Raw genomic sequence first — 14,073 nt, 5'->3', positions numbered from 1 at the left:
CAGTTACTTGAGTCTAAATGCTCATGTTCTCAGAACTTAGTTGGAAGGTTATTGATTACTAGAGCATTCATTTTTGGATATAATCTGAGCTTTCACTTACTATTTTAGATCAGTTTTATGACAAGGATTTCTAGTCCGGTTGTTGAGTGAACAGTTCGGTTTTGAGAACATTTCTGGGTCCAATGCCTAAAATGTTAGAATAAGCTTTCACTCGTGGTTTGGTGAAGACGGAAATCTGGCAATTGTATATGGCTGGTATAGTCTACTTTTTAAAGCCACCTGACATTGTGCGTGCATGAATGGCTTTGGTTGTCAGGGAAATCACAGAGCCAGGCAATCTCTTCACTACACTTCAACCGGTAAATTAGATGACGTTCTTCAAAACATAAGGGCGGCACATAAGCGGTTTTGATGGACACTTCTCAAGGCCAATGGAAATACTTATTAAACAGATAGCATGATTAAACCTCTTTTCATTGGTCATTTCGATGCACAACTCAAACAGTAGGAAGAGGTAATTTGGCGCATTCCGTCTATGGTAAAAAGTCAAAATTACCAAAAGTGGAGATATTTTTCAATGGACAGCCATGATATAAACCATGATTTTTTTTTTACCTGAATCAGTATATTAAATGTTTGTTCAAAGATCTGAATATTTTGTGTTGAAGACCACAAAACATCCATTTATCTGCAGAGATCACGCAATGTAAAAAAGAAAAGAAAAAAAAAGACATTTAAAAACAAGGAAATAAATTGTCAAGTTATATTTAGCTAAAAAATAGATCTATGTGTAAAATTAAATAAAAAAACAGAGAAAAGATTTTGTTTGTTAAACAAATAAAGTTAAGTACTTGTTAGCCAGAGGGGAATTAGCCCCCACGGTGAGTCTGGTTTCTCCCAAGGTTATTTTTCTCCCATTATCCAACATCTTATGGAGTTTTGTGTTCCTTGCCACAGTCGGCTTCGGCTTGCTCACTGGGGTTATAAATACAATAATTATTTAATTACTTATTTTTAAACACAATTCACAATTGTATTTTAACTAATTACACAATGCTGACTCATAGACATTATAGTTGTATGTTCTGTTAATGCCTGATCTTCTGTAAAGCTGCTTTGAAATTATGTGTGGTGTGAAAGGCGCTATACAAATAAAAATGACTTGACTTGAAGTACTACTATAAGTCTCTTATTTGAAATAGCTGAACAGCATATTTCCCAAGGATCAACATAATACAAATACTAACATACACATGATCCTAAGACTATAATCATATCCTCAGAACAAGAAAAAGGAGAGAAAGATATCCTACTTGTAAAGTAAAATGAAACTGTAGCCTAATTAACAGGTTTAAAATACATTTAATGTTTTTTATTTTATCTTGTGTAAGATAATGAAAAGATTTGTTATGTAAATGTTGTTAAATATTAAATATGGCAAAAGGTCATGCCACACAAAGGGTTGACCACACAGAAAGATGACAAACAATGGCAAACATTTAAACCACGACACAGGGAAGAATAGTACGGTTATATTAGGGATGCAACGGTTACCGGTTTCATGGTAAACCACGATAAAATTCCCAGACGGTTAATATTACAGTGTCACATATAATTATCATTAAAACAGTGCACGATTATCATGATTTGTAAAACTCGCAGTGAATGCTGTCCACACACACAGCATGAGTCTGACGCATGGGTGCAGCATGCAACATTGTTATTGTTGTTGTTTTTTGCATGAAACCATGGGGGAAGCCAATAACAGTGCTTGGGAGAATTTCCAACCTTTCAAGAAGACAAAATCAGAGGTGTGGTCATATTTTGGATTTTATAAGAATGCTGAGGGAAAATTAGTAGAAGATGGTAACTGTAACGAATGAGGCAGCGAGGAGACGCGGATCTAAATGCAGACTTTTATTAAAAAGGTAAACAGGCAAAACACAACGGAAAAACCCTCGATGGGGAAACAAAACATAAACAAGTAAACTCGGGCAGGGGAAACATTCCAGGCTTGACAACATACAACGACAGACAAGGAGAGAACAAGAAGCAGGGCTTAAATACACAGGGAGTGATGACTAAATGGGACACAGGTGAGAACAATGAACAAAATGGCAGTGATGATGACAGGTGGATACTGGGAAGTGTAGTTCTTTAACAAAATGGCAGTGAGACACAGGGCAGACAACAGAGGAACGTGACAGTAACCCTGTCTGCAGAACTTGCCAGAGGAAAGTCCCTGCGAAACAGGGCAACGCGTCCAATCTGGCAATTCATCTTTGAGACAACCATCCATCACTTTATAGTGCATGCAAGGTAAGTTAACTTTTAGCTCAGTACAGGATTTGGGGAAAAGTATGAGGAAAAGTAAATAGTTGGGCACAATATTTAATTGGGTTGAAATAATTTATCTCATTTGTAAAAAAATGCAAGCTTCTGCAAAGAAAATGTTCTACGCAAGTGTATCGCTTTGAGGAAAGACAAACGAACAAGAAAATAAGACAGTAACAAAAATGTGTGACATTTAAGTGATGTACATTCATACCACTAATGCAAGGCTTTTCAAATAATTAAGGGGACATGAAATAGTGATTTGAGATGAATGTTTTCAAATTTTACCTGTTCTTTAATTATTTTATAATCATTGCAGTCTACAAAATCATCCAATACAAATACTGAAGTCCTACTATTTAATTTTCAATACAATTGATAACAATAACAGAGACGCACGATGGCACCAGTTGTGTTTGTATGAAAGGAGAGAGCAGGGTTTTTCCTGGCTCAAAATGGCGGAGGTGGTACCATACTGATCAAAAAAGTGACGTTAAGAACACGTAAACATTGGCTTTGCATTAATACACTCGTAATGACCTGGCAACTGAATAATAGTGTTAATTTTGTCATCTGTTTTTTAGTCTTAGTCCTGTATCAGATATCCTTTTTAGATTTTATCATATTTAGTCAAATTTATCCTATATTTTTTTAGTAAAGTTTTAGTTGACAAAGTCTGAGCATTTTAATGTAGTAATAAGTGTATTATTGATTAAGCATTTGACAATCCAGTCTATCCAAAACACACATATATGTATACATATACATATATATATTAGTATGATCTCTTGATGATGACATTGTGAGCTGCAGACAGCGGGGGTGAGAGATGAGCGTCTCCGTGTTAGAGTGCTCATCATCCGGCGGAACTTTAATTCTCTCTCGGTCTCGACTCCCGCTCAGATTGGGTCTCTTCCGCGACTGGTTGAAGTGGCTCTGACTGCACAGAGAATGACAGTTTTGGAGTTTGTGTTTATTTACTTGGCACGCTCCAGTATTATATGAACTTTAATTAAGGATGAAATATAGATATATCGCCAAGCTGTGATCTGTGTTTCCAGGAGCTGCAGCGCTCCTCTCGCCCCGTGTGTAATTGTTATTGATTTATATGATCTGAAGTTACGTTAAATGACATCAAGTTACTATTCGATAACTGATTTTTTTTTTTATTATTATTCCCGAGATTTGCAGTTACAAATGACAATCCGCTGAGTGTAACGTTGGTTAAAGTTTTCCACGAAGACACCCACCAGAGTTTTGTAGACAGCCTGGAGAGCGTGAGACATGAAAGCCGGCGTTTCAGGATGAGCGACCAGAATCAAGAATTTCAGAGAGCTATGTAATAACATGTTTAGTTTAGTCACCCAACCAACATATTTTGATCATGTAAAATGTGTGTGTAATTTAATAATAATAATTATTATTATTATTATTATTTTTATGCTTCATTTGCGATTCCCTTGTTTACTAATTTTATTTGTTGTTTGTTGATTTTTAAATATAAAACCTGTTTAAATTATTTCAGTTTGTTTATCAGTACTTTTTTTACATTTTCAGCACATTTTAACAATACCGTGATAAAACGGTATACACGGATAACAGCGATAGTTTTGGTAATGATAATTGTGATATGAAAATTTTCATACCGTTACATCTCTAGGCTTTATAAAACCAGAAGTCTTCAAATGGGTGTGTCTCCCCACTTGTTTCCCCACTTCCTTTTTGACGTTCATCTGCTTCTAGTTTTTCACTCTTTAAACTGAATTGTAACTGATCAATAATGCTTTCAAGCTAATAACTTGCACATTGTGCCTCAAGAGAATTCTAAATGAAACAACTACCTCACTTTTACTTTAATAATCATGCACCTGATATGCAACCATTAACCTCTATCCACAACCAAAGAACACTATGAATCTGTTTAAAAACAACAACAAAAAAACATAATATTTACACAAAATATGGGTAAAGCTGCATTCACACTCCCAGCTACTTTGTCGCTGCATGTCACCAGTGGCTTGTGGTTAGGTCACTAGTGGTGTTGGATTGAGTCTAAACAGCACAGTTTCTTTACAATTAATGTTATTATAAAAATATTAGGATCACGTGAGCTCTACCATCTTCACTCATATTGGCTGTCGCTCCTGAAAGTTGCTCTTCATTTGCATAACGTTAAACATTTCTCAATGAATGAGATGAGGTTGTTTTGTCGCTGCGTGCCACTGGAAGTGTGAACGCAGCTTTACACATTGGGGGCATAAAATGTACACATAGTGACAACTTCCAACCACCCCCTGCAACAGTGGTTACAGGAAATAAATTTAGCACACAGGATGATATTGGCCGAACAATAACAGCCAGCAGAAAGGAAAATCTAGATGCAGGATGATTTAATGTTTCACCTGCACACCACTGGCTGAGAAGAGCAATATTACTGGTTGGGTTTCCACCTCTAAAATGTCTCTGGCCACACACTTGAAATCAGAAGAAAACCTAAAAATGGGGTCTAAGAGTTGCTGTTCAAACGTGTGTGAGAATTATCATTAGTGAAAGATGCTTTGATTTGAGATGGCATATCTATTCCAAAGCTTGTGAAAGATCAACTGCACATGTGAACACATACTTGCTTGAAGGCAGGGAATTAACTAAATTTGATTCCATATTATCTGAAACAGAGCTTGCTTTAAATTCTTTTTGCATACTGCATTAATCGAGAGACTAATATGCTTTAAAGTTGAAGTGTGTAAAATACTCACAAAAGTAATGGTAAAATACTGTCTTGTATCACAGCTGAATATGCAAAAACTACAAGTAAGCCATTTTTAGTATGATTTTCAGAAATGTGTAAACGCTGTGGTGTCCCAAACCAGCCTGTTGAAGCAATATTGGCTCAGCCAATGGCATGATTTTGGGCAGGACTATCTATTTGCACTAACAATGGCCATCATTTTTCATTATCCTAATTATTACTTTTGCAATTCCGTTTGGTGGGACTTGTGGCGCAGAATTTACTGAATAAACAAATATACAGAACATTGAATGGGTTTGACACAATCAGACTCATTGTTCTTGCAAAGCATTCACAATGATACAGCAAAAAAACTGTGTTGATTATTTAGTAACCTCCTCATCATGAGAGAGTAAGACCACCTGAACAACTGTGAAGGACTTTAAAACAGAACAAATAACAAGCTAACTTTGAACTGTGCTCTTGGGGGCAAGGTTATTATTGTCAGTCTCACAAAAGACTTAATGGGGTAACCACAAGGGGGATCATAATGGAAATGGGTAATGTAAACAATAAGGAAACAAAATGGATGCAAGTTCAGAGAAGGTGTCATGTAATACGCAGTGGCATGGCTATTGGGTGTGGCAAATACATTTGAATTGATTTTTCACAGTTTCAATGGTCTGTCATGTCAGCCAAGATCTGACAAGGTTGAAGGTAGCAATTATGAAATTACATATGGCCTGCTTTCGGATATTAACAATGTAACCCAAAGTTTCAGATCTCTAGTCTGCAGAGGAATATATTATATTGTCATATGCTGTCTGTAAAGATATGAGTAACAGAAGAATGTAAAGGTAGACAGCAGTACTATTAGTTTGACCAATAAAAACCTCATGAGTAAGTCATTTGACAGTAATATTCACAGTAAAACCACTCTGTACAATTGTAGTGACCAGAATAGCATCTCAGAATGCACAACATTTCAAACCTTGAGTCGAATGGGCTACAACAACGGCTGGGCGATATGGCAAAAAATATTATCATGATATTCTTTTTCATATCATTTGATATTTCTCACGATGACGATATACATTAATATTTGCAAATTTTTTGGAATTTCCAAGTTGGCAGAAGAAAGCTGGGGGCCAGAGACAGCCATGACTATTGTGATGGGCCAGTGGTGGATCAGCAGTTAAGGCTCTGGGTTCAAACCCCAGCACCGCCAAGATACCACTGTTGGGCCCTTGAGCAAGGCCCTTGACCCTATCTGTTCCAGGGATGCTTAATTAGGATATGTGAAAACATCTGCATTTCATTGGCTCAGTACATGTACTCTGCACAATGACAATAAAGTTGAATCTTATCTGAGTAACAGTACCCTTTCTGTCAGCTCGAACCAGTTTGGCCATTCTTCGTGACCATACTCTACTTTTAATCATGTTACTGCAGCAAGATCTGTAATGTACAATAAAGGCTATACATTATCACAATACCAACATTTCAGTAGTCGGTAATTATTCTAAATACCAGCATCAAAACCACAACAAATAATAACACTAACTGTTATGTTAATTATGGCAGAATGGTTTCAAGTTCTTAAGTAATTATTCAAGACAGTCAGTAATAAAATAACAATAAAAAATAGCAATGAATAGAAATAGATTAAATTTAATATAACAAAAAATACAAATGAAGAAAATTCTGTGTTTTTTTAACAGCTTTAAAAGTTTTTAACAGCAGTAGGCTATTAAGTATTCAAGTAAACATTTAAAATGAAATGCAAAATAAAACTGGTCTTCACTGTATGATTATATTACATTCATACTTTTTAAAGCTAACAAAAATACCCAGTCAAGAACAGTGAGTGTTTTTTCGTAATTTTTATGGCTGTTTGATTATTACAGTATAATGACAAAATACACTAGACAGCAGCAGGTCTACTAGCTTACACTAGCATTATACTTACAAGTCCAACATTTCAATACATATCCACCTTTTTCTCCACAGTTTATATTCACTTTAGATATCACTCACTGTGTTTACATGAATACCTCACCAAAACAGGCATTTTGGCAGAATTTTGAAATGTAAATGTGTTCAGGCACACATTAGCGCAAGCATTTTTGGAACACATGCGCATGTTCAGCACACGCACATACGCCGCCTGTCAATCAAACAGAGCGCAGCTGTTAGCTAGTGGATAGCTAGTGAATTATAAAATGACGTGCTCTAGATTACTTTCAACACCAGAATAAGAATATGAACTTTCTAATAATAAGCGACACAGGCCTAGGCTATCACAAATATAGCCGGTTATTTTTTCGTTATTGACGTTTTTAATCAGTCTGCTTGTCCAGTCAGGCAAGTAAAATTCTCTTTCATTTGCCCGGACAAGTGTTAATGTCAAACCCTGATTAAATATTGTATGAAAACATTCTCTGATAACAATTCTTTATTCTGCAGTATAGGTCCTAAAGTAAATATACATTGTTTTAAAAAAGTATTAAATATGATTTTGAAAACAAGCCAAAAAAGACAAATCAAAAACTGATTTTGTTCCAGTTTGTTCCAATGGGCTAAAACTACACTCTCTCAATTTTATGTTCACTTCGATCCATCTATAATTCACAAAAAAATAAACTTTCTCTTCTTAATAGAACTGCATAGGAACACTTTTCTTCATGATAAGATAGATACACATAGTGAACGTGACACATATATTATGATTCGCTACATAGCGAGCCATCACGTAATAATCTAGCTGCAGAAAAAGCGAGAGAGTGATGACCATCCCTGCGCCAGCGTGAGCATCAGCCAGGAGAAGATTAAATCTCTTCCCCGGTCACTTCACACACTTCACACAGACACGGCGCTGACCGCACAGAGAAAGAGTTTATTTTAATAACCTGCATCCCTATTATTTGAACTTTAATAAAGGATGCTTTAAAGATATAACGCTGGGGTGTTTCATAGCGAAATGGAATGAGGCATAATAATAATTTATCTAGATTATTTTGTTCTCAAAATCGTTGGAAGCCAAAAGCGTAATGGAAAATTACATTTGATTAATTGCCCAGCCCTAGGTTGATGTGAACATTAACTGAAGCTCCTGACCTGTATCTGCTTGATTTTATGCATTGCACTGCTCCAAAATGATTGGCTGATTAGAAAATCACATGTATAATTAGGTGTACTGATAAAAAGGTCACTGAGTGTATATATTACAGATATTGAACTATGTGCAAAAAAAAAAAAAAAAAGATTTGTGATGAGTTGGGCTCTGTGCAGATTTCCAGTCCTGACTAGAATGAACTGAGGCCCAAAAATAGTTTCACTCTTCCCTACAGTGGTTCACTACAAGCCTGACAGGAACAAGAAGGGGGCCAACTTAACAATTACACAACGTGTTTATGTTCGATCTGCTCTCTAAATCTCGCATAAACTGGTTTTATCATATTACTCAATCTTTTCATTTTCAGTTTTCATAAAAGGTTGGCTAACACCCACAGGTGTTAAGCCTAACTACAAAAACTATGCCGTAACAAACCATGAAGACACAACATAGGCCTACTCATAATATGTTCTACACACATAACCTGGGAATGAGCCATGAATATCTTGCAGATTTCATTGTCAATGAAGTGTAGCTAAGCAACATTTTTGTTCTGGGGTTAAAAAGTCTAGATTTTCTGAAAGAGGCCTACAAAAACATGTACTAAATAGAACTACATGGCATATTACAGTCACATCCAATTATTACAGGCCAACAGCCTGATAATTTGTGACATATTCAGAGTTTGTCAATAGCTTTTTCAAAAGTCTGTAAGGCCTAGCAGAGGACTGACATACAGTAGCCGACCATCAGACACATGGAACAGGGTCCCAAAATGGAAACTGGCAGAACTTTGAATGCATAAATTTCATCCAAACCAAAGCTATATTTAGACATTTGCAGAGCAATGAGATAAGAAAATGTGCTTGGTTTCCAAAACAGCACACAAAACAAATAAGGGCAAAAATTACTAGAAAAAACTATGACAGCATACAACTTAGTATATTTCATATGATTTTTACAAAAAACATGATACCAAACATACCATGGTATTTTTCTTTAAAAAAAAAAAATTATTATTATATATGTGTGTATATTACATATATTTATACATACATACATATACAGTTGAAGTCAAAATTTACATACACTTAGGTTGAAGTCATTAAAACTCATTTTGAACCCTCCACAGGTTTCATATTAGCAAAATATAGTTTTAACAAATCATATACAACATCTTGTGCATGGCATGAGTAATTTTTCCAACAATTGTTTACAGACAGATTCTTTCACTTTTAATTGACTATATCACAATTCCAGTGGGTCAGAAGTTTACATACATTAAGTTAACTGTGCCTTTATGCAGCTTGGAAAATTCCACAAAATGATGTCAAGCCTTTAGACAATTAGCTTCTGATTGGAGGTGTACTGACTTGGATGTGTACCTGTGGACGTACAAGACCTCAGAAAAATAACTGTGGACCTCCACTAGTCTGGTTCATCCTTGGGAGCAATTTCCAAATGCCTGAATTGTACCACATTCGTTTTTACAAACAATAGTACTCAAGTATAAACACCATGGGACCACGCAGCCATCATACCACTCAGGAACGAGATGCATTCTGTCTCCAAGAAGTGAATGTAGTTTGGTGCAAAAAGTGCAAATCAATCCCAGAACAACAGCAAAGGACTTTGAGAAGATGATGGAGGAAACAGGTAGACAAGTATCTATATCCACAGTAATACGAGTCCTACATCGATATAACCGGAAATGCTGCTCTGCAAGGAAGAATCCAATGCTCCAAAAACACCATCAAAAAGCTAGACTACAGTTTGCAAGTGCACATAGGGACTAATATCTTACATTTTGGAGAAATGTCCTCTGGTCTTATGAAACAAAATTGAACCGTTTGGCCATAATGACCATCGTTATGTTTGCAGGAAAACGGGTGAGGCTTGCAAGCCAAAGAACACCATCCCAAACTTGAAGCAAGGGGGTGGTATCATCATTTGTGGGGGTGTTTTGCTGCATGAGGAACTGGTGCACTTCGCAAAATAGATGGCATCACGAGGAAGGAAATTTATATGGATATATTGAAGCAACATCTCAAGAAATCAGCCAGGAAGTTAAAGCTTGGTTGCAAATGGGTCTTCCAAATGGACAATGACACCAAACATACCTCCAAAGTTGTAGCAAAATGGCTTAAGAACAACAAAGTCAATGTATTGGAGTGGCCATCACAAAGCCCTGACTTCAATCTGATTGAATATTTGTTGGCAGAACTGAAAAAGTATATGTAAACTTCTTACCCAAGTGGGAATGTGATGAAAAATAAAAGCTGAAATAAACCATTCTACTATTATTCTGACATTTCACATTCTTAAAATAAAGTAGTGATCCTAACTGACCTAAGACAGAAAATGTTTTCTAAGATTAAATGTCAGGACTTGTGAGAAGCTGAGTTTAAATGTATTTGGCTAAGTTATATCTATAATTTTGACTTCAACTGTATGTACACATATACATACATATATACAGATCTATATATGCACACACACACACACGCATACATACATACATATGTGCATGTGTGCATGTATGTATATTTATATATTAGAGGTAGACAGATATATCGGTTTTACTGATTAATCAGTACCAATAATGTTTAACTATCAATTATTGTTAAAGATCTATGCCAATCATTTCCGAGTTTATTTATTTTTTATTAATTTTCAATAAACCTCATCTGGTGACATTTTTATATATATATATATATATATATATATATATATATTAGGAGGTAAACCGGTATATAGTTTTTACCAATTAATCAGTGCCAATAGTTGCTTTTTGGATCTATCATTATCAGCAAAAATCTATGTTGATAGTTTGCCATTGTTAATTTCTTATAAATAAACCTCATCTGGTGAAATGTATTATATATATATATATATATATATATATATATACACATACACACACACACATAAATAATATAGTATATACATAGAGCATTGTAACATAGCCAAGTCTACATCATTTTCTTTTTTTTATTAAAAGGCCCCAGTGTATTTCAGGCTTGTTTATAGTTAAAAGTCCTACATTATGCACCAGATCTTAATTTTTCTTGTTATTATTTGAATTTTCACTGCACAATAAACTGCTTTTGGGATTTTATTCATTTTGGACTCTTGCAGTATAAATGTCTGTGCACGTCTTAGTAAGGAAAGACTATAAACTCTTTAATCATTCTACTTTTAAATAAATGTATCGGTTATCTGCCTTTTCCACTGCCTTAGTCACTGATATCAATTTTATATATATATATATATATATATATATATATATATATATATATATATATATATATATTCTCTGTAAATAACAGAAATATTTTCTTCAAATTGAGCTACAAGGAATGATCTGGGGAAAAAAGATAATCTCTTGTGTTTGCAAAGCAATTCTTATGGATCAAATGTACATTTGAAATGTTTGCTGTTGATACCACGGGTCTTCAAACCGCACTAACGCCTGGACATAAGAAAATAAATCACTGACAAATGATAATTGAAGGCTTATTGATCAGATGTTCAGCACTGACACCCTTCATTTTTTGACATTTTGACATTTTTGACAGGTTTGACATTTGCAAAAAAAAAATACAAAATTACACTGGTTGTGAATCTGTGATATTAAATAAAAATAGCTTTATTGTGATGTATGCAAAAAAAAAAAAAATAAGAAAATCTGAAAAGTCCAATATTAGTCGATTGCTGAATTAACTTTCCATCCAAACTAATAAAGATCGGATCACAGTTTTTTAGTCAGCAAGATGTGCATTTCATGATTTCTGTGATCAATAAATACAAATACAGTCCTAATGGTATTTCGATTGATTTGATAGTGATTTAAAATACTGTCTGTCAACTCTGCAAATGGCTGCATGAAACCGGGGCCTGGCTGAACTTGAAAACCATTTCCAACCCAGCAGTTTGAGCTACAAATAGATCAACGCTGGCCTCAAACCTTCGGTAATCTGGCTTTAGAGTCAAGCCACACACTCCGTATAATCGACCTTGCCGAGTCTGAACCGATAAATCCAAATCAAAACGACCCAATACTTGATTCGTTCGCCCCTTACCCTGCAATGTCCTTCTGTCTGGCTCTACTAACCCGAATGTGTCACAGTGGTCAAGATATATGGCCCCTTTTCCTTTCAGAGTAACGAATTAAACTTGTATATAAAATGTAAAAAAAGAAAACAAACTCCTTCGATATTAAACCTGTACACAAATAATATAAAAAAAAACAATGCTGCTAAGTTGCACTTACTTTCACCATTTGACTGTTGACAGTTGCAAACAGCGTAGACAGACGCGACCAAAACAATCAAAGTCCGCAGCCGCATTTTGACCCCGGGGGAGCCAAAAATCTGTTCAAACATCCCCTCCAAATACGTCTCCGTTTGGCTAACGACCTGTTTTATTAGTCCAGTGTTGTTTTGGAAGATAGAATTTAAATCGAAAATGAAAAAAGCCCTCTTCTCACCCCCCTCAGAAAAAAATGGGCGGAGAGGAAAGTCCAACGTGTTCAATCCGCTGTGTGTCGCGCGCACTGACTGCTGCTATTAAGAACACGGTCGAGAGCTAAGCTAAAGACAGCGTGCGCTGTTGACTTTCATTCAAAGTAAAACAATCCGAACGAACGAAGTTATCTGATGCTCTCCGCATGCACGACGAGCAGCCGAATCCTCATTTTCGATCGATTGCATGTATTTGCCCAACACTTTGCGCAGATTGCTACAAGCCCTGAAAAAAATGGAGAGAAAAAAAACGGGTAGTAGCAATGGCCGCGCGCATAAAGCGCAGGCAGAAATGGCCAACTGTGCGCTTGATCAACTTTGTATTCGTTTTCCTCCTATTTATTTCTGGTGCATAGAAAACGAATGTTTATAGACTTGTATGTTGCAGATAATAGCCTTGAATGGCCCCAGGGTTCGTAAAAGGCAAATTTCAAATGGCACTTTTTCCAAGTGCCTTCTGACAGCGGGCTTTCATCGTAGTACATTTACGGGTCACCGAGCTTTATCCGTAGCCTACGTTAGGGCGTTAATTTCTTACGATTAGCTGATAAGCGGACAGTTCCACACACACTGGACGAGCTATTCGGGAGGCTTCTGTAGTAAAAAAAACACACTACTGAGATTTCCAACTCAAATGCTCCACAATTAGTCCAGTTTCCGTTGCTTTGCTTCTCTGGTCAATAGAGCGAAATGATGTGATGTTATGACGGTGGAGAATTGGAAAGTCAAACAGAAGAAAAAAAAATTCCCCCACGCTGGTTGTAGCTAATGCATTGGCATATCCCCTCTCTCCAAGAATCCCCGTCCCTGCCTTTGCTCCAGTAAATAAGACCTGCTAGAGAAGCTGACAGAGCAAAGGGGAAATGTGGACTGGAATTTCGGACCGAGATTTGGAATAATATAGCGTGAGCGCGCTAACTAAACATTTAAATCAAATGCACTCTAAAAATTTCACAATGATTAAACACAGACCTCTAGAAAATTCAAAAGATAGTCTACGCACTCCATGCATAGAAGCTCTTTTTGTGTCTGAGAGAAAAATAGACTGTATAGCAAGCCAAAAGAAGGCTATGGGGTGATAGAGGATCATTATTTTCGTCTGTTTATTCTAGAGAAATTAGCCATAAAAAAAAGTGCTGTAGTATTTTAAATATACCATAGGCCTTCCATTTCTAACAGCATATTTTTGGACATTCTTTGTTTTCTTTAAAGTACCATGGAATACCATGTATATTAGTAGGCTATATTAGTACATTACCATGGTATTTGTCATCTGATGCAGTCCCTTTACCATGATACTTCACAGTACTTCTGTAGACTTGCATTTTTAGTCTTGCATTACAACATGTTTATGCCTTGGGGAGTTGAGGAAA

General features: G+C 35.9%; 1 protein-coding gene across 1 annotated transcript in view; it reads right to left on the bottom strand.

Annotated features, from left to right (window-relative positions):
* Positions 1-13,498, bottom strand: part of insra (insulin receptor a) — a 99,896-nt gene extending 86,398 nt beyond the window's left edge. The window contains exon 1 of the mRNA XM_052128473.1: positions 12,451-13,498. Coding sequence (XP_051984433.1) covers positions 12,451-12,562 — 112 coding nt within the window. The 5' untranslated portion in view covers positions 12,563-13,498. The remainder of the gene's footprint in view (positions 1-12,450) is intronic.
* Between the last annotated feature and the right edge of the window lie 575 nt (positions 13,499-14,073).

Source organism: Xyrauchen texanus, chromosome 6, assembly GCF_025860055.1.
Source record: "Xyrauchen texanus isolate HMW12.3.18 chromosome 6, RBS_HiC_50CHRs, whole genome shotgun sequence".
NCBI classification, from domain to species: Eukaryota; Metazoa; Chordata; class Actinopteri; order Cypriniformes; family Catostomidae; genus Xyrauchen; species Xyrauchen texanus.
Note: the sequence above shows the minus strand (reverse complement) of the source record. Positions and strands in the feature narration are given on the sequence as shown.